This window comes from Typopeltis vanoorti, chromosome 5, assembly GCF_054136105.1.
Source record: "Typopeltis vanoorti isolate ZY-2024b chromosome 5, IOZ_Tvanoo_1.0, whole genome shotgun sequence".
Classification (NCBI taxonomy): Eukaryota; Metazoa; Arthropoda; class Arachnida; order Uropygi; family Thelyphonidae; genus Typopeltis; species Typopeltis vanoorti.
In genome coordinates this window covers 92,968,859-92,991,396 of record NC_143553.1, presented here as the reverse complement: position 1 = coordinate 92,991,396, position 22,538 = coordinate 92,968,859, and the positions used below count along the sequence as shown (strand labels likewise).

Below are 22,538 nucleotides of genomic sequence, written 5' to 3'. Positions count from 1 at the left end.
TATCCTTGATATGATTTTAGATTTTTTCAATTTCTGTTTTAATTCACACTCATATTTTTTCCTTTCTTTTGTTATATCTAGTTTGTTAATATTGTATCTCAGATGATTTGCATGCGCTGAAAAATATTTACTGTTATTTTAATCTTAAGTAAGGCAGCAATTAGAAAATGGTCACTATCACACTCAGTTCCTCTGAAGCTCTGGATATTCTGGATGCAATTTCTGTGTTTTTTACTGATTATCATATGGTCTATTTGATTGAATGTATGACCATCAGGAGATTTCCGTTTGTTTATGTATATTCTTCCTCATAAACATACTGTTGCTTATTATTAAATTTCTGGATGTGGCCAAATTAATTAATCTTTCTCCATTAATATTGTCTCTTCATGAAGGCTTTGGTTTCCAATAACTTTTATAAATTTCTTCTTTTCCAATTTTTGCACTGACATCACCTAATAAAATTATTATATCCTGCTGGAGAATTTTTTCTAGGATTAATTCCAGTTTTCATGGAATTCGTCTTTTATTGACTCTTGTTTAATCCTGTCAGGTGGATTGGAATAGTCATGCAGTATTGTGGTATACTATTTCCATTATATATATAACTGTGCTGTCATTATTGTAAAATGATAGCAGATTCTAAAACAAGCTCTGGCTAAATTTAACAGTGTTATTCTGTCCTCTGTAAAGAATTGTGCTATCTGTCTACCTGTTTGTCTATCTGCATGTTTTTTTTTTTTTTTGACCAGCCTCTCCAATACCCTAATTAACTGCTCCAGAATATGAATTGGTCTGTAATTGGCTATGTTAGTTAAGTGCCCTAGCCTATATGTTTAGCTTCAGTTTCAATAGGAGCCTAACAAGTGGAAGGAGAGCAAAACTTTCTTACGATGAAATTGTTGCTCTCCTTGCACTTGTTAGTAATCATGCTCTTATTAAAACTGAAGTTAAACATATAGGTTAGCACTTTGAATTCTCTTGCCACACATTCATTTAGTACTTGTTTAACACATTCGCTGCCACGCTCCTTGGGCATAGTTTATTCCCTCATGCCAAGCGCTTTCACGTCTTCAAGGCCACTACGAGTAAGCATGTAGCTGGCTTATCAGACAGAATTTTGTTTCATACGCCAACTACGAGTAATCTCGTATCACCTCCACCTATATATTACATGCACTAATGACTGTTTATTGCGTCTAGTCTCTAAAAACCTTCAGTTTTACCATGACCAGTAAAAGAAAACTTACTGATAAAGAATTAGAAGCTTACGGTGACATGAGCAATGATGAATTTAATGAATTCATCATTGCAAATGGAAGGATAAGAGGGAAGTTCTTTCCATTTCAAATATGCACAAATTTGAAATGGTTGGAGCAAAAAATCGGAATGGTAAAATTCAATTAAAACCAAATATCGTTAGGGACTTTGATTTGGGTATGTTAGACATGGATCTTTCGGATCAAATGCTTTCTTACTATTCCGCCTTACGAAAGACAATTAGATGGCCAAAGAAATTGGCAATATGCTTTTTGATACATATATTCAAAATGCACATAAATTTTATAATATAATTACTGGAAATGCAATGACTGCATTAAAATTTAGAGATCAATTTATCTCAGTTTTTGTTGGAATGGATGAGCTTATAGCATCACAGAATATCAGGGATTCGGGATCTTCATTATTTGGAAATTTTACTACCTTCAGAAAAAAAGAATCGCCGACCAAGCCATGCCTAGTATGTACACGAAACAAACAACGACACAAAACGCGTTATTATTGCCCTGTTTGCCAGGAAAAACCACCATTGTGCGTGGAAAATTGTTTTAAAGTGTATCATTCGTAATTTGAATAAATTAGTTTTGATTTGATTTAAAAATTACAGGTTAACTCGTGCTTTGGCATAGGAGGTCAGTAATCGACATACAAGTATATTCGTAGTTGGCTTCTGAGGCACATATATAATATACTGTATTTTAGCTGAAATTATTTCCCATCTACCAAGCTCCCAGACGTGCTCTCTGCTTTATTCACAAGCGAAGGGTCCAAATTAAGGTAGTTATACTAAGGGTCTCGTGCTTGGTATAGGAGGTTGGTAATCGACAGACGAGTATATTCGTAGTTGGCTTGTGAGACTCATACTAACTACGAGTATACTCGTAGTTGGCAGCGAACATGTTAATGTCCCACCTAATCCCATTATTGTATTTCCATCAGTTCTTGCAATAGCTTTAATACATCTACTTTTTGTTTAGTTCCACCCTGCTTTCAGAAAACTAATGGGTCTGTGGAATGTGGCTGTTTCCTATGTATTCTACACTTTCTACATCTATATTCCTGGAAATATATATATTTCCTGTCCTTATGTGTAGCTGGTTAACACATTTCTCCTGATATTGGTTTCATAACATTTTTTTATGTAACTCTTGCCTTTAAGTTTTGTTCATCTAGATTCTAGGTTAACTCCCCTGTAATTTATTCTCTGAGTTCTGTGAATGCAGTAAGTTATAGCTTCCTTTAGATTTTTCTTGACCACTTCTCATGCACTGCTCTCTACCATGCAGTTTCTCATACCATAGCATGACTACAAACTGGCTTCCCAGTGTATTACGATCACTTACCTTATAGTTCTACATATACCCTCCACACACACCTTTTAAACCAAGCTTCCATATGATTTTCTGTCCAAGTTAAAACTGCATGATTGCTTTCATTTGGAGGCATAACAGTTCTCATTTTCATTCACTTCCAGATGTTATTACCAGATGTAATGTTCTTGCACTGCTAATCCCATTGCATATTGCTCATGACGTCATATACTTAGGGGTTTATCTCTCAATAACTCTACATTGAAATTGCCCAATTTCAGGGAAATTTAATCTTCAGTTATAGCTTTCAGTCACACCTCTCTCATCATCAGTCTGATGGTTGATTATCTTTTAAAACCTGACCCATTCAAATAAGTAGCCTGAGTTGATTGCTCAGCTATTTCCCTTTCCTCAGTTGTCATCACTTCAAAACTAGTCCCATGATTCTTGACATCATCCCTTCCATTTTCCCTCTCTCTCTCTCATTCATGTCAAGAATTTTTCCACTCAGAAAACATGCTTGTGTTACTCATTTATCTAGCACATCTGTGGTTGTGGAATCACACTTTATCCAAAAGGGATATATTGTTTGCTTGCATATGCTCTTCTATGGGCTCTTCTTAGTATTGTGAATCAGTTAATCTCATTCTACACTAATCTTTCTACTCCTTTTACACATTCAAAACTCTTTCACCGTCATGTACCATAACATCTATACTCACTTCTTTCAGAAGGCATTACAAGTAGTTAATGCCATCTCTGCCATAGCTGGATTTGAATCTGTCAGTTTGAGAGTGGATATGCTACCCACTCATTCAACCCATTGGCATGATTTTATAATAAAATAATTATATAATACAACAGAAATATCTTGTACTTATTTATGGATTAGTGTAATAAAAATAAGTTTAAGGTTTTATGAAAAATTAAATTATGTAACAATGACTTAAAGATTCTATTATTCTGTTAAACAGAATAATAGACAGATAATCTCTGTTAATAAAAATACAGATAAATTCCATTTTCCTTTTTTGTGTTAGATTCATTGGCGTGTCATGGTCAAGCCAAGTGACTTAGCTTCTTTAAAACTTGATTGCTGCTTATGATAGGGTAGTTGATCCTATCTGTTATGTTTGTAAACTAGTCCCAAGATTCTTGACGTCATCCCTTCCATTCTCTCTCTCTCTCATTCATGTCAAGAATTTTTTCTTGACATGAGCATATGTTCTTCATGCTTGTTTTGTTGGATGAAAATTTCTAGTTTCCAGGAGGTAAAACTGCCACACCCATATGAAACCACCTAACTCATCTTCATTTGAAAAGCCCCAATAAAGATTCTTTGCATCCTAGACAAGATTTGAATCTTCAATATGGACTGAGGCATAGAGGCTCTTCATCTCATTCTTATAGTATTAATGTAAAATCTGAAAATTTTCACTGTTTCACCTTAATCCCTTGTGTTTCCCTTCATTTTGTCATATAGTTGTTTTGTGGTATTCATTTTCTCCTTTTTGATGACCTTAAAATATTTTATACTGTGTAAACTGACAGTGCACAATATACTCCATTATAAATTAGTGCTGTCAAATGGTTTTAGATTAAACTAGTTTCTAACTCTTTCATTAGTAATCACGCTTAACTTTTTTTTCTCCCCCCCCCCAATACTGAAATTTAAAAGATAACACTCACATGTATATAGTAAGTATAGCCTAGAAAACTATTGGTTTTGATATGGATTTTATGTTAATTATGCTAAGATTGATAAAAAGTAAAAATTATAATTTTGCTCTTAATAAAAATTTTGGCTGTCTCATTCATAGTGTCTTATACATAATTTCCTATACTGATATATTATTTTCATGAGGACTTACAGCACTTTTTTGACCATATTTCAATTATAAAATCAAATAGGAATGAGGAAATTGCTATGTTAAAGGAAAGCTGCATTAGACTAGAGATTTTTCTCTCATTTCTGTTGCACAACATAAATGAAACAGTGATAAAAAGCATATATCTTTATGCTCTTTATTAATGCATTGCTTATGAATCTCCCCTATACAGCATGTCTCAAAGGGATATTCTATTATTTATTCATGATTTTAAAAATGAAGTGTATATTCTTCATTTGTTATATATGTCCATTATCTTTGGCCTGGCAGCATTATATTGCTGGCTAGTGTGATTCCTAATATTTTTTCATCCCCAGTGAAATAATTTTCATCTCTATTGAGAAAGAAATACTGGATCAAATCATGAAAAGTGCTATAGTTTTCCTTTTTTTCAGAGGGAAGAAGAAAATTTTTTTCCCCACAAACATAGAATTGCAGTTCAATTTATTGATAGTATCTTAAGTATTAAAAACTTGCGATTTGGCTATTGACTTGGTGTAAGGTCCTTAAGTGAGCATTATTTTAACAAATGCTGAATGCTTCAAAAATGTCAATACATTAAAAATACTCTATAGTTGATATCTTTGTTCCAAATTTGCAACCTTGGTTTCCTCTACCATACAGCTTATTCATCTAAAAACTTAAAGTCCACTATAAGTGCCTCATATTAATTGCTTTCAAACTGAATATCCCACTTCCTGATGTTTGTCACAGAAACCTTTTGGAGTGTATACATCTCTAGACATTGTCATTAAGAAAGCACTTCATTACAGTTTCTGTTTAAAAATTTTTCAGTTATTTCTGCAAATGTTCTCACTAATCTACTTAATCAATCTCCTCTGACATTTACAATACAGCTCACAGTCTGATGATGCAATAAATATTAGAATGATGAGAATCCTGAAGATAAGGATTCCACATCAGTCTTAACACTATCAAAACTTTATTATGTACATTTTTAGTGGTATGCTTGTGATAGACATAAGTAACCTGAGCCATGAAAGGTACAAGAAAATATTTAATGATTATAATTATCTTAAATTCTTATCAGTGATGCACTTTATCAATGATGCACAATTGCTTCATTTAAGTTTTTGGCTAATGCATCAAATTTGAAATTACTTCCATGGAGTCCTCTGATTGCAGATAAATCCATGCTAAGCAAGGCCAGATCCATGAGATTTCTGGCAAGTGTAATAAATAATATAAATGAAGCACAAAGGAAAGTAGAGTTTTTATACCATTCTACAAGTACATTCTAAAATATATTTTTATGAAATAATGCTTTACAATATTACTTGTACTTATTCACTGTGTTTTTCCATTGTACTAAAGATTCAGCGATTACCCCTCCTTCCAAGCTCAAATATCATGCTGGAAGCTTTAGAAGGCACAGATGAAACAGTTGGGTTTGAAGATTTATTGAATGGTAAGTTTCTTAATAGTTGGTTGCCTTTTGTTATGTTCATAGCAGCATCTGAAAGCACATAATGTTTTTAAAAATCAAATATTAAGTGGACTTAATATTTGACTTTTTGATTATTAAGTGGACTTAAGTGTTATGTCTTACCCAGTGTCCACTGGGTAAGCATAACACTTAAGTGCACTTTTGAATTGTTCTCTAAAATAGCTGTTTGTGACTAGACAAGTTATGAAATTCAAGGAGCATGAGTTTTTTTGAACTAAAATATTATCAGTCGTATCTGACTAGTTTCTGAGAAGCACCTTTTTATTCAGTTTATTGTCATGCAGTTTCTCATTACAAGTGATATGCAACAGGATTCTTCTTCAGTTTACTAAATGCACTCAGCAGTTGTAAGTGTACAGTTTATTTTATTTTTTACCCTATGGAATTCAACATTTCCATGTTTGGCATTATTTTATCAAATGTTATCACTTTGGACTGTGAGGTGTCTGCTTTTTTTTTTCCTCTTATGGAATTGTAATATTTCCATATTTGATGCTATTTATTGTTATCACTTTTAACTGTGAAGATGCTGTAATGACATGACTCTGGATGACTAAAAGTGCAGTATGAAAAATGGCTTAAGTCTTTTAAACCTGCTGCAGTTCACAGTGTATGTTAACAGTTTTCTCAATACTATTTTGACTTTTCAACAGACAGATTATAATGTAATAAAAATGATGTTAATAATTTGCAAAAAATATTTCCATGAATTGAAGTGATTATGATTAAAATTATAACGTAATCATATACACAATAATACTTAGGAGTTGTTAATTCTCACCTTCTTACATTAATACCTCATAACAGCAAACATCATTGCTAGTAAAGATATGGAACACAGTAATTAAATAGAAGAAACATATCTTCTTCAAAAAAATCTCACAGTATCGGCAATAATCTCTTGTGTGAATGTGAATCTTGTATTGAATAAAAAAAAAAAGTGAGGAATCAGAGTACAAGTGATGGACAATGGTCCTATGAAAGGAACCAGAGATGAATATAATTACTTTCTAAAATATTAGGCTGTGCAAAGCATATAAGATATTGTGATACTCATTGAATGTGTTAAAGAATTGCCATGACACCCTGTGGGTGGTGTCCAAAACATGGTCAGCCAAGCCTGAATGACCATAGTTATGTTTACAGATGTAAGACTTGTGTTCCTCCAGGCGGATGGATGCTGATCCATCTGCCTGTCTGTCCAAAGTACGCCAGCTTACAGGAACACGGTACTTTGTAAACTCCAGGCAGAGAGAGAGGAGGGAGCTGATCTTTTGCAGAACGGATAAGGGTAGCAAGTTTGCGGTGGGGCTTATATGCTGTGTGTAGGTTGTACTTTTTTAGAATCTTGGCTATTTTTTCAGATGTGCCACAGATGTAGGGTATGGTGATGGCATTTTTAAAATCTTGTTGATGGGGAATGGGGGAGGAACTGATTATTTTTTTGATACTGTGATCGCTGTAGCCATTGGAGAGGAAAGTGCTGTGTATGTGGTTAAGCTCAGTAGTGAGGGTGGTTCCAGTGGAAGTTAATAAGCCTCTACACATGAACCATTACTTGTTGGTTGGAGAGTTAAGGTACTATCCAATGAGGGTAGCACATTCATTCTCGATCAACCAATCTGGCTGATGATGATATCAGCCAAAGAATAAAAAAATATATCCAGCTAAACGTTCAGTAATTGTATAGTCCATAGTCATTTAAGCATTTTTTCAAGGATAGTTGTTTGGATTTTGCAGTAAAAATAAAAGATGGACATTCTTTTACTGAAATTGAAGAATATGAATAAAACTGTAAATTTAAAAAAATTTCATTCTTGTCTATGAATTATTAATACTTAACTATCCAGAAAGATATATAATTATGGAATAACAAAGTATTTAGAAAAAAAAAACTTCTCATGTCTTTTTTAAGCTTCCTTTGAAGTTTAGATACCCTGTAGTTGAAATATTCTGCTTCAGTCCAGAATTGCCAAATGTGACACATTGGGGACTCTTATTTTATTTTGTACATCTCTATTCATGCAGAAGTTATTCTGGAATTCTGTCTGAATAGATTTTATTTCAATATGGTATTAGGAATCCTTATAAAAATTGATCCATTCGCTCCAATTTTGTTTCAATCCAACCATTTCAGAAGAACAAAAGAGAAAAATGTGTTGAAATTATATATTGAGATAACTTTTCTCTAGTTGTTGAAGTTAATAAATTCAATAATTTGGAATTTAGGATGTGCATAAAGAACCTGTGGTATAGTTTAGGTTTTAATCAAAATTCTAAATCATTATTTTGTTGTCAGAATGATTTAAGCTGAGAATATATAAGCAAGCCTTTTGGTTTATGGTGTTTCCTACTTTGATGAATTGTTTATTTGTGATTATGCCATTAGATGTGGATTATTTTTCTTTTTGAAATATGTTAAAAAAGATTGCAGGTATGCAGAAGCCCCCCCCCTTTTTTTTTTTTTTTTTTTTTTTTTTCCTGATGAGTACAGTTAACACCTATTAGTGACAAGCATATGCTTGGAAGTAGAGCAAAGTAAGGCTATGCCATAAAATACATATTAAGCAGAAATGTGCACTCTGTGTATTTATGTACTAAATATTTGTTTGTTTTCAGTTTTATTTTATTTTGTTTCATGCAATATAAGAAAATCATATATCGTGCAGGTTACACCAAAGTGAAGAGGTGCAATGAAATATTCTGTGCTCATATGTGTCATAGGCAATCAACTATGATAGCCATTTTCATTATTAAGGGCTTGCTTAGCATGTATGAAGCTTTATAAAGTGGTTAAGCTAATGAAGAAAATTTTGTTTCTTGAAACTGCTGAATGACCTGCAGATGTGACAGGTGTATCAGGCAGAAGTGATTTACAAGAAGTTGTAGATCGTCTTTTCTAATCTGGGGGAGGAGGAATCCAAGCTGCACATTTGAATTAAAGCAAATCATGACTTATCCTTGTCTAAATAACATGCATTGTGAAGGATGAACAGAAGCTGCCAGGTGACACAAATAATCAAAAGATTGCCTGCCATTGAATATCTTGGGAAACTTCCACATGAAGCTGTTCCTTATTTCTCCATCAAAAACCTGAGAGCACTGAAGAATACAGTTGTTTCATCTCAGTGATTTCAAGATTAATTTTTGAATGAATTACAGTATGTTATGCCATCAATATCTTCAGAGTAATGCATCAACTCATAGCCCAGACCCAGAATTTTCTCAGATTCATAGAAGTGAAATTTTTGCTTATGAATATCTCACTCACTGATCCACCAGATCAGCATATCATTATAAACAGATGTTAACTCATTCATGTATGTGATTGTTGTTTTTATCAGCAAACTTCAGGTTTTCTGATTCTAGTATTATATTATATACAATTAGATTATATGCCAACTAGTTTCATGCATCAAGGAGGAGTGACATCTTCGAGATAGTAGTTTAAGAAATTAAAAACAACTTAGATTCTTTGCTCGTAACTTACCTTGTATAACTGAAAGTTTTCCTAATTTACCAGTTATTTTGGTAGCATTGGCTCAACACGGGATTGAAACTAACCACAGCATCCTTTGGTCCAAGACTCGTCTCTTTCATAGATCCCGTTATAGGTTTGAACGTTTGTTCAAGGAAAGCGTGGAGGCCTTGCTCCATCGCCCCAACCTGAATCGTAATGACTGTATATCTATATAAAAATCTGGGAAAGTCTAATCAAGATTATTCATTAATTAATTTTTATTTTATTTATTTTTTTTAATAGCAAATTCAATCATATTTGTACTTCAAAATCCGTTTCATATTAGTGATTTAACATCACGCGGCGTGTTATAATTTTAACGATCTATTGTTAGTATTCTAGCTTGTATTTTTTAAACTGTTCTTGTATTACCACTGACGATGGTCTGCTATTTCCAGACCGAAATATTTGGTTAAATAAATATCTTTCTTGTGATTACGTGATTATATTATTCATCCTTATGTCGCAAGTATCCTTGAAACAACAGATTCTAGAGATGAATTATGTGCAACAATTATGTGAATTATGACTCAACAGGAACCAAAGTGAAACCTTGGTTTCACTTTGGTTTCTGTTGAGTCATGTGATGGCATTGATTGAAATGCTTGATTCAGTGTGAAAAGAAGTTGTCCATAGATAGGATGTGATTTCTGCATCCCATTCGATGTTATGATTCTAGAGATGAATTATGTGCAACCCCAGATATTTCTTTCCTTTTGTGTACCATGTTGCTCCTTCTTTCTTATTTCAAAACTTCTACTAGTCTGACATGTGTGAGGATGGAATTCTATCAACATCCAGTTGTTTATAGATGGTGTGATAACTTTCTTTCATAAAGACTCAAGGAATCCACTCCCATAATTTATTCACATGGTTTCTTGAACAGAAGGCAGGGTTCTAAATGCAGAGAAGTCGCTAATCAGATCTCTCAACATACTTGAATTCAACTTTTCAGCCAGTCACCTCCAAGCAATCTTAAGACAGATTGTTTGCCATGCATTGTGGGTGTTTTGTTTTAGTCATCTGATTATATTAAATCCATTTTTTTTTGCCAAAACATAAGCGAATGTGAGCCATAAATTGTAGTCAGTGGCATGGAAAAATTATGATACCTAGTTATGTACTATTTTAAAGGATTCAAACCCATCTTGGAGCAAATTTTGGCTTAGAGGTGACATCAGATGTGAAGGAGCTAGTCCAGGCTTATTCTAAAGACTTCTGATGAAGAAATCTGTGACACTGAAGTTTCAGTTCTGGCTATTTTTTATGAAGTACCCTAGATATAGAGAATAGTAATAGCATTTCTATAATCTGTTTAAGAAAGATGTGGGGTGAAGGGACAAATAATTATCTTTTTTGGATAAAGGAGAGTTCAGCCGTGAGGGAAGCCTGATTTGAGCAGAGATTTGAGGCTCTGTTAACAAGAATTCTTATGGTAATTTATTTATTGGGATGAGTGTGGCAGGAAAATTTTTTGTAAATGATATGCTTTTCCAAGGCCATCTTTCCTTCTCAGTATAAAGAAAACCTACCCACATGGATAACATACGCAAACTTTCCAGTCATTCCTCTTCCCAACAGTATCAATTTCTTATATTAAAATTCCCCGTCAATAATAATATTTGTGAAACAAATGTGAAAGGTTCATTAGATTTGCCTTTCTTTCTGTGATTTAATTCTCTTCGCTTGACTTTTTATGGTTATTAGATAAGGTAAGTTGGAATTTGGAGGTGGGGGCCTCCATACCTTAGTATCGATGATACCCTTCAGCTGGAAACAGTGCGAGTCCTAGCATGTAAAAAACCTTATAAAGTTTTATTGATTTGAAAGTCAGTTAACCAGTTTCTTGGATGTATCAAGATTTTTTCCTTCCAGAAACTCTGGTTTTTCATCCAGCAAGACAATGCACTGTTACAGAGTACACTGGTCTCATAGCCTTAGTTGCCTCCGGTGTAATTCCAAACATCAACAAAAATGTTAAGGGGGGGGGGTGTAGGATTCACTTAGTAATGGATTTTTCACTAAGTCACTATGAAACCTTTCACCTATCCCCTTCTGCAGGTAGTGGTGTTGATATTTCTCTCACATACTCTGCACATAATTGGCTGAATAGTAGCAGCAATATATTATTCACACTTACCTGGAAGACTCCTAATGTAGCCATTTAAAACTGTTTTTAAAGCCCTCATAAAGAAAAAAATGTTGGATTTTTGTAACTGAAAACATCATTTATATTGTACTGGAAGAAGTGACTAAAAAGCAAACCTTCACAGTCTGAATATGAATTTTGGCCATTAAACCTTGAATAAGCATAGTGATGGCATTACACGAAATGACGAAACTTATCTGCCAACTAGTAGTAACTAGTATCACAGGGAGCTTGGGCTTTTCCCAGCAGGGTGTAGATGTCCGTCAGCTGGCATATGTATCTAGGACTGTAAGAAGTCCACCAACTAAGATAGAGGTAGAGAATTTGGTTAGAACAGACAAACTGGACTTCTGAAGTTTAGCATACTGATGGTCTGAACATCTGTTCCATCAGCATTTTCAAGCTTCTGTAGTTTAACCATCAGCTATAAATATGCAGCCTGTTTATTTATCTAAAAAGAATGTCTACACCTCCTCCATTGTTTGTGTGCTATAAGTGAGGTATAGAATTCCTGCTACTTACTATTTTTACTCTTACTCTTACTATTACTATTTTTAAATAAAATTTACTCAACTGGTATGTATCCCCCCCCCCCCCCAATAGAATGGAAAAAAGCAATTGTGATTCCTATCTTTAAGAAAGGTAATAGAGATGACCCTAAAAACTATAGAGATATCAGTATACTAAATTCCTGTTACAAAATATATAGCAGAATCTTAAATAACAAACTAATGAAATATTCCGAAAACTTTATTCTAGAGGTACAGAATGGATTTAGAATAGGACGATCATGTATAGACCCAGCCTTTTGCCTAAAATTAATAATAGAGAAAAGAAGAGAATATAATTTAGAAACACATATTGCATTTATTGACTTTGAAAAAGCATTTGACAAAGTTACAAGAAACATATTATTTAACATATTAAAAGAAAGACAAATACCAAATAATATCCTAAAAACTATCATAAGTATATATGAAAATAATCAAATACAAATAAGATTAAATCACGAGCTATCATATACAAGAGAGATAAACCAAGGGGTCCGACAGGGATGTCTCCTCTCAGGAACTCTTTTAATTATCTACTTAAATGAAATAATAATAAAATGGAGTAAAAATTTACATCAAGGAATTAAACTTTCACCTACAGTTAACTTAAACACTCTCCTCTTTGCAGACAACCAAATAATAATTACAAATTCTGAAGATAACTTACAGAAAGCTATTTTAAATCTAAATGAGATATCCAAAGATTATGGTATGATAATATCAACGGAAAAATCAAAAACAATGGCCTTTAAAGGACAAGATCCAGCAAGAACTAAAATAGTAATAGATAACAAGATCTTAGAACAGGTGAATTCATTTAACTACCTAGGATGTATGATCACATATGAAAAAGATATAAATGTAAAAATTGCAAAATATTTAAAAATAACAGTGTAATTAACTATATTTAAACCAAACCTAGTTCAAAAACAAACCAGGCTAAACGTATACAATACATTAGCCTGACCGGTCTTAATGTATGGAAGCGAAATCTGGACAATAAAACAAAAAGACAAACAAAGATTAACAACAGCAGAAATGAAGTTTATGAGAAAAACTGCAAAGTATACCCTATTTGATCACAAAAGAAACGAAAAAATTATGAAAGAATTAAACCAAGAACCAGTAATAGAAAAAATTAAAAAATATAAACATAAATGGATGGAACACATTCAAAGAATGAAAACAGAAAGATTACCAAAACAAGCCTTAAAGTACAAGCCATTAGGAAAAAGAAAACCAGGACGTCCTCTTAAACGATTCAATGATGACTTCTAAGGCCGGAACAGGCCATGCTAGGCCTAAATCCTTGATATGTATGATGATGATGATGATAGAATTCCTCCTTGCATCATTAACATCAAAATTATTAAATAAAAAATAATTTCAGTGAAGCCCATGGGCCACTAAGCTATACTGTAGTATTTAGAATTGTAAGATGCTTTCCAGATTCACGAGAAACGCTGTGCATTTGATACTTTACATAAAATCCTATAAAAATATTAAATAGACATGCTTCTTCAGCCATCTACCATTGCCAAGCGGTACTTAAGTACTAGTACTAACGTCGCAGGTAGAAGCAGTAGTTCTTTCATGTGCACTATTTAGTGCCTTCCAGATACATCTCGAAGGTTCTTGATAATACTTCGTTATTTTCATATAAATACAAGAGAATCTCATCCACAGTCAGTAGTGAACAGTATGATATTCATGTATGAGCACACTCAGGTTCATCATGTCAGCCATAGCCTATTGTGGATTTATATTGCCAGGCTTTTTTCATTAGTGCGAGACATATTCAGTGGATAATAACTGTTACACGGCCATTTTGGATCATTTTTTGGTTTTACCTTTCATCATTGACGTCTACGAGTAAAAAAGTGTAAATCATGTGATTTTTTTGTCGAGTTTTTAATGAAAAGTGGACCAATTTGTACTTTTTTTGTGCCGATTGACAATAAGCCAGTGTGTGTGTTTAATTTGTCGTGAGTGTCAGTATCAAAAGAATACAATATAAAATGACACTATGAGATAAAGCATGTGTCTAATTTCGATCGCCTTCAAAGGGCGGCTTCGAGTGGACAAAGTGAACCGTCCCCAAATTGATTTTAAATGCCAGCAGGGTACGTTTAAAAGGCAGAGTGAAGAGTGCATCAAAGTAAGTTATGTAATAGCTGAAAAAATTGCTGGGGATATTCTGTGCCCGAATATTAAGGAAGTGTTTAAAAAACCGAGTTTGTCTGGGGTAACTGTAGCACGACATGTCAAAGAACTTGCCAATGACATTGAAGGAACTTTAAAAAACAGTCTTCCAAATTTAGGTCATATTTACTTGTTTTAGATGACAGCACAGATGTGAAGGATACAGCACAACTGGCTATCTTTGTCTGTGGCAGAAGAACAGCTAGCGCTCATACCTATAAAGGGAACGACGAAAGGCACTGATATTCTTGAAGCTGCCAAGAAAATGCTCCAGTTTTAGACCTCGGCTTAACCAACCTCGAGGGTGTGGTAACTGATGGTGCCCCTGCTATGGTGGAAAAGAACGAAGAGTTTGTTGTGCTGCTATGGAAAGAACCGGAACTAGAAGGAAAAGATTTCATCCATTACCACTGTTTAATCCACCAGGAGAATTCGTGCACAAAAACTATTGGATTTGAGAATGTCATGAAAATTATTGTGACCGTTGTCAACATTATTAGGGCAAGAGGATTGAATCATCGTCAATTCCAAGAGTTTTTGACCCAAGGGTGCGAAGCGGATCATGGTGACATGGTTTATTATGTCACCGTGATATGGGTTGGTTGAGCAGAGGGAAGGTTCTTAAAAGTCTTTGACTTAAGGAGTGAAATACAGTAGTTCATGCAAACCAAGGGGAATCCGATTGCATGACAGACTTTACCTTTGTGACCATCTCATTGCATATGAATAACCTAAATACGCAGCTGCAATCCAAAGATCAACTGATGCACACTCTGATCACATCAAAGCTTTTGTGGCCAAGCTCAAACTTTGGAAGGCACAACTCGCAGAAAAAGACTTAACTCGTTTTCGGCTTCTCGCTGAGTCCAACTGTTCATCTCTTCATGAAGACGCTACAAAATAAGCCGTGTTGCAAAATGAGTTTGGAGAGAGATTTAGTGATCTTCGTAACCAACAGTCTTCTTTAGATTTATTTTCAGTGTCAATGCTGCTGAAATGCCAGGCTAAGTACAAATGGAGCTGCTTGAACTTCAAAACAACTCTTCTTTGAGAGAAAAATTATTCAGTGTGCCTTGCTTACATTTTACAAAGACTACATTTCTAAGGATGCATTCTCTAATCTTTGCAAGCATGCTTTGAAGATGTGCGCTTTATTATTCAGTTCTCCAGAATGAAGCATGTGAAGTTCAAGACAAGGACTCATATTACGGACCAACATCTCGAGAATACTCCACGCATAGCAACTTCCAACATCGACAAACTGGTCAAGGAAAAACATTGCCAAGTTGCCCATTGACATTTTTAAAAAAATGAATGTTTTTTTCATTAAATTGTCTTTTTTCAAGTATTGATTGTATTTACTTATCATGAACCGCCTCCTACCTACATTCTTAAAGCATTTGTTTATTTTTATAGGATTTTATGTTAAGTATCAAATGCACAGCATTCCTTGTGAATCTGGAAAGCATCTTACAATTCTAAATACCGCAGTATAGCTTAGTGGCCCACGAGCTTCACTGAAATTTTTAATGTGTCCCACATTAAAAATTTCAATGAAATTTTATCTGAAAGGTTGAAGGCCCCTGTGCTAAGAGTTTTTGACCCAAGAGCGATCCATTAAATTTCGATGTTGGAAGTTTAATGGAACGTTGACAGCAATAGGAAAGATTAAAAGCTAATTTGTTAGTTGTAGTGATTGAGATGAAATACTGGAAGCATTAATTTCAATGCTTCCAGTATGCACACCAAGGTGACAAAAATACTGAATGAAACTCACAGCTATGATTCATAGTTCTATTTAGGTGGTGCCCTCTAATGGACATTTGTAGGAGGCCATCTCCTGCATCTGGGGGTGAATCAGAAAAAATAGCCAGGTCATTAAAAAAATACCTCTGCACAGCTTTTAAGCATCACCAGAAACTTGCTATCCTTATCTGTTCTGCCAATCAGCTTGGTGCCTAGAGTATATAAAGTACCCTGCACCTGCAAGTTGGAATACTACAGACAGACAGGCAGATAGTCCCATCTGTTTAGATGAACACAAAACTTACACCTGCAATCACGATGATCAAACTGTTCTTTGCAGACCATGTATTGGATACCACTCACAGTCCTGGAAGAAAACCATTGCTATATCACAGTAAATTTAAGAAGTTTTGTTTTTGGAATGTGCAGTAGCACTCATCAATCAATCTGATTTAAACAAATATGGTTGCAAGAAACTGTCCAAAATTTGGGAAACATTAATCCTTAGACATCCCAACTTACAACCGGGGGGGGGGGGGGCATTTGTAGGAGGCCTGCACCTCTCTGCAGGCCTCCTACAAATGTCTGCAGGGGGGTGCACCACTTAACTAGGAGTCATGGCTACATGTTTCATTCAGTATTTTGTTGCCTTCGTGTGTGTTACGATTGTTAGTTGTAATCCCTGAAGATGTTTCAGCGACTGAGACGAAATACTGGAAGCATTAAAATGGTTTTTAATCTTTCCTAGTGCTGTCAATACTCCATTAAACCCACAACATGTTGGAGTACAGTACCATGATGTTTTCATTCTTATATTAAGGTTCTCTGAGATTTTCAGTCCATTTGATCTAAACTAGGGGGTTTCACTTTCTCCTCTAATGTGTGTAAGTCACATTGATCAACCATTTGTAGCTAATGGAAATTTTTTTTATGTTAAGATCTGAGAAACCCAACCTAATTGGACAGTAGACCAATTTGATGTCTCTGAAATTTAGCACATATCAGCATACTAATGGAACTGAACATCAGTTCTATGATGTTTTAAATGTCAAAGGTTTAACCTTAGGTGTTGCAAATATGCAGTCTATTTTGGACTAAATTGGGTTGAAGTGTTGGCTTTAGATGGTCTTCCTTTCTCTTTTGACACTTCTACAGGTAGAATTTTTCAGTTTTTGACCAAATATGGAAGTTGCTTACATTAAGTCCTATAGAATATTCCATCTATTCCACTTAAGATAAACTGAAAGGCTGTTACATTGTACTCATCCAAGTCATATCATTCTATTGAGTTAAACCAGCGTTTTCAACCTTTCTAAGCCCAAGGCCCAGTAAAATGCCTAAAACAATTCTGCAGACCACCAGGTTAGAGAGGCATAGCTGGGGGGGGGGGATCCGCTCCTGGCGGCACCTTTTTTGGCGTTTATGAAATCTTGCCTTACTGTCTATAAAACAGCAACTGAGTGATGAAATAGACTTCGACGATTTTGCAAACAGAAAAGCAAGAAAAATAACATTTTAGAATGGAATTAAAGCTTTACTTCGAAAATAAACAGTGTTTTAAATTTATTTCCCTATACGTCGATTTGACTTTCTGTGATTTTTTTTAAAAAACCTATGTAGGAATGACCAACATTTTGGAAAACCTGTGCCATTTATAACATAAATCTAAAAGTATGTTTTGAAAGATATGACAACCTAATTAATTAAATTGGAAGTAAACGATTAAAAGTGTATCATCATTGAACAAAGTTTTAATTTTTATTGAACAAATAAATAAGATGATATAATTATGTTACTACTTACTTTTAATGAGATGGTTGAGCTTCTCGGCCCTTGCAGAGTTGCTGGATATCTGGCTCAATATTGGTCAACTTCAGTCGAAGATCGGCACACACACAAAGACGATTTCTGTATTTTGTTTTTATTTGAAGGAGCGATGAAAATCCTTTCTCACAAAGATAGGTTGTAGAAAACTGCAGGACGATTTTCAATGCTTCTTCAGATAATTCTGTAAATTCACTTCTCACTGAAGACGAGATCCAAAACCAAGATCACGGAATTGCATTTTAAGCCCACTCTCACTTGAAAGCTCAATTAACTGTTCCTTTTTCGATAAGGAAAGGTCGTTCTTGTGACTGCAAGCCTGAAATGGATCGTGAACCCACAGAAATTTCTTATAAAAGTTATTCGAAAAATATGTTTCAAAATTCTGTTTCAGATTTTTTCACTAAAAAAGATCTCAATGTTGGAAAAGGTGTAAATTGTCTGTCTTTTACATAATTAATCCATAAAACCAGTGTTTTCTCGATTGCCTTTATTTTGTTGTAGGCATCAAGAACAGTTAAAAAAATTTCCCTGAAGGGAGAGATTTAGTTCATTTAATTTCGAAAAAATGTCTGAAAGATAGGATAGTGTTGATAACCATGCTTCGTCAACAAGGAGTGATGCAAAATCAGAATTACGTTCATTTACAAATAATAAAAGTTCATGCCTTAATTGAAATAACCTTGTTAGTACTTTGCCCCTGGGAAGCCAGCGACTTTCAGAATGAAGCAAAAGTTGTGTATATTCACTGTCCATTTCATCACAGAGTATTGAAAATAACCTGTTATTTAACGGTCGAGCTTTAATAAAATTAACTAGCTTGACAGCGCATTGTATAACAGTTTTAAATTCTGGTGGCATTCCTTTGGAGGCTAATGCTTCCCTATGTATGAAACAATGCGCCCAATTCATATCTGGAGCTACTTCTTTGACCTTAGAGCGCGAGCTCCATCCGAACAGAAGCCTATACATTTTCCCCACTGGATCCCTCTGTGTATTATGTAATTATTGAGTGTGTGAAATATTTCTTTTCCAGTTTGGGATGACAAAGTTCTACAAAACAATATCATGAATGTTGTTATCATGTGCATATCTTACGTAGCATATTAACTGCGCATCATTTGTAACAGCAGTAGTCTTGTCTATTTGTAACGCATAATAAGAGCTCTTCTTACCTCTTTCGATTAACTGAGATTCTATGTCACCTGCCATATCATTAATTCTGCGATCTACTGTGTCATTTGAAAGAGGAATCAAATCAACATCTTTTAGTAACTTGTTGCTAAACATAGTTTTTACCACATCTTTTATAACTGGAAGTAGCAAATTTTCCCCGATAGAATGAGGTTTCCCTGTTTTTACTATGCACAAACTTAAGAGATAGGATCCTTCCAGTGCTTTGCTATTAATGGAACCAATGGCTGAAAGTATATCTTTCCCATGATTTAATGTCCCTAAGCATCACTGAAAAAATTCAGTTTGCTTATTTTTCACATCACAATGTTTAGTTTCTAAATGTCGGAGTTTTGCAGGTTTCATGCACTCGTTCGACAACACTTCATAACACAAAACACATTGAGGTTTCTGTTCGCTTTCATCTCCACACCAAGTAAACCCGAATTCCAAATATGAGCTGTTATATTTCCTACTGTATTTATTTATTTATTTTTTTTGAACTGCTTGTTTCTTCTACTTTATAGTGTCAGATTTACTGGCCGTTACAACACGTGTATTACAATTAGGGTTAGCATACCTGTTTCATTTGCTCTTCTTTTCAAACTCCTAGTTCAAAGTCACTTTCAATTATCAAAAAAACGTTTCCGAAAAATATTTAAATATAAATACTAGGGTTAACTCACGACACAGTGTTCAAGTATCACTTAGCACTTCTGAAGATATACTGAGCCTTGGTTGAAGGAGGAAAACCTTCAGTAATAAAAATCAATAAACAACAAGCAATTGGTTGAAATGTGGATAACACATGTTCACTTCAAATCTGACAAAACAGCAGGAGAAGGTGGAAGTAATAAAACTATTGTTTTTCACTTTACGCCTCTTATTATTCGTCATTCTGCAGCTACAACTTTAGCAGCAGAATGACGAATAATAAAAGAGGGGTGAAGTGAACAACAATATAGTTTTGCTTCCGCCTTTGAACATTCTGACGCTATTTGTTGGTTTTTTTAAGGCTCCATTTGATTTCAATCATTTTTACTTATTCAGTTTTAATTTGTTTTGTTTGGATAATTTAAAAAAAAAAATATTTAACTAATTTAAGTCTGCTTGGGGACCACCTGTCCCATCATCGTAGACCACAGGTTGAGAAACACCGAGTTAAACCATTTATTCTTTTTCTGCTTTGCTACAAAAAAAAAGAATGATCCAGTACTAAGGAAGCAGGCAGTAATTTAGAAGCAGTTGCTCACAGTGTTGTTGAAATTTTAATTTCCTCCAGAAATTTGAACATTATCACTGATATTAAAAATATCAGTAAAATAGCTGCATCTGAGTTGCAGCAATGTCTTACTTTTTCGTTACTTGGCTTGCTCTTTTTTCTTACTGAAGTTTCTTAAATTAGATATGAAATCTACTGCATTGCTGGTAAATATACATGTTGCAGTTAGCTAATGCCAGATGCACTTTAAAGTAAATAGTGACAAAACTCAGTCAGTATAAAAAAAAAAGAATAGCAATATTCATCATTGAAAGGTGATGGTTATTCTATTTATATCTGATAAGCTTTGACGATTCTTGTATTCCATGCAATCCAAGAGCAGGAACTATAACTTAGCTGTCATTTTGTCATGAGAAAGAAATGCTTTGATTTTTATTTATATTATTTTATTAATCTGCTGATTATAAAAATTACTGTTTTTGTGGAAGGGTGTTGATATTTCTGTTAATTCTTAAACTTTAAATGGTTTAACATTCCTAGCTGCTATTGATTTTAGTCAGTCTTTTCTGAACTAATTGATTGCAGTTATGCACTGCATGTTAATAAGTATTTTTTTTTTATTTTTTAACATTCATTGTATTAATTATTAATGAAAACTGTTTTCTAAATACATATAAAATGTCATTCTCTTTACAGATCTGAGCCATTCAGAAATTTTGGAACCTCCACACATGGTGATGGAAAAACATTTGAAGTTCTAGATTATTCTGTCAATTCAAATAATTCATATGTACAAGACAATTTTTTAAAAATAAATTTTTGTTGTCACTCTCCTTTTTTATTTGAAAGTTAAAACATGCAAGAAATAAAATCACAAAAATCAACCAAGGAAGGTAATAAGAAATATAATCTAAAAAAAGTTACTAGATAACCAGCAACCACAATAAAGACCTCAGTACTGATGTCAAGATGAACATTATGGTGCAGCATCATAGAAAATGATATTGCATTTCTCACCATTGTCAGCAATAAATTGTCGATGTTGAAACTCTGACTTTCTGAGAAAAAAAGCTGACATCACTAAGTACAACAGTCAACATAAATACAGTATCAAGAAGAACTCTCAGAAAAGCAAAATGACTCTATACAACAGTCAACATAAATACAGTATCAAGAAGAACTCTGAGAAAAGCAAAATGATGACTGTATTAGAACTTTATTCAACATAAAAGGAACAATGGCATGGCTTTCTGACGAGACAGAAACAAAATTCAACTAGTTTTGCAAAAAAAATAGCAGTAAAATGGTATTTTAAAATTTTTTTTTCAGTAGCAAAAAGTTTTTTGAAAAAAAAAAGATATCTAGAAATCGCAAATCATGCGGATTTGAGATTGAAAATGGCTAAATTAGTATCTCAAATAAAAACTGTTTGCAGCAGACATCAAGCTCAAGGATCTTGATGTTGGATTTTATTTGAAATCCAAAATTTCTTTTTGGATTTCAAAACTTGGGAAAATAAAATCCACGGATCTTGGATTTTATTTTCCCAAGTTAAGTTCGATTTATGTTTTGTAATATAAAATTTATATTCATTGAAGAAAGTCAAATTAAAAAGTTTTACCTATGTTCCTTTTTTATTTAAGGTACATATTTATACTTTTTCAGAACTTGGCTGGCTATTATGCTGGGGGGGGACATCAAAATCTTTGAGGCAGGACATGATCCAAAATACTTTGAGAAACACTGGCTTAAGCAATAATGAAGTCATCATTGCATGTTAGGTAACACCTCAAGGTTCACTCTTTAGTGTTTAAAGAGGTACTTGATGCTAAATGTGAACAGCAGAAAGACTAACAGGTTATATTCTGGATGTTTTTCTGGGCTTTCTTTTAGCATATTCCTGAGTTATCTGGGATATCTAAGTAGTTTGTTCCCCTCCTAACTCCACAAGTCAGAATTGACTGTTGAACATAATATTCACGGAATAATATCAGTTATCGTTAGTAGCATGAATTGGCAGCAGTTATCTGTCATGTTCTCCTTTAAAAGCTGATAAAGTCTACTTCTGGTAATTACTAAGAACAGTTACTGGATGCCTATGGATTTTCTAAAATTACTGTATTTTTTGCCTTATAAGATGCATCACATTTTTCACATCGAATTTTTGGAAATAAAATATTCTTTGCAATATAAGACGAATTAT

General features: G+C 33.9%; 1 protein-coding gene across 2 annotated transcripts in view; it reads left to right on the top strand.

Moving 5' to 3' along the window:
• Nucleotides 1-21,163, top strand: part of Pomp (proteasome maturation protein) — a 120,884-nt gene extending 99,721 nt beyond the window's left edge. For both annotated transcript variants that reach the window (XM_090392611.1, XM_090392612.1), the window contains exons 5-6: nucleotides 5,816-5,909; nucleotides 21,032-21,163. In XM_090392611.1, coding sequence (XP_090248737.1) covers nucleotides 5,816-5,909; nucleotides 21,032-21,096 — 159 coding nt within the window. In that variant the 3' untranslated portion in view covers nucleotides 21,097-21,163. The remainder of the gene's footprint in view (nucleotides 1-5,815; nucleotides 5,910-21,031) is intronic.
• The last annotated feature ends 1,375 nt before the right edge of the window (nucleotides 21,164-22,538 follow it).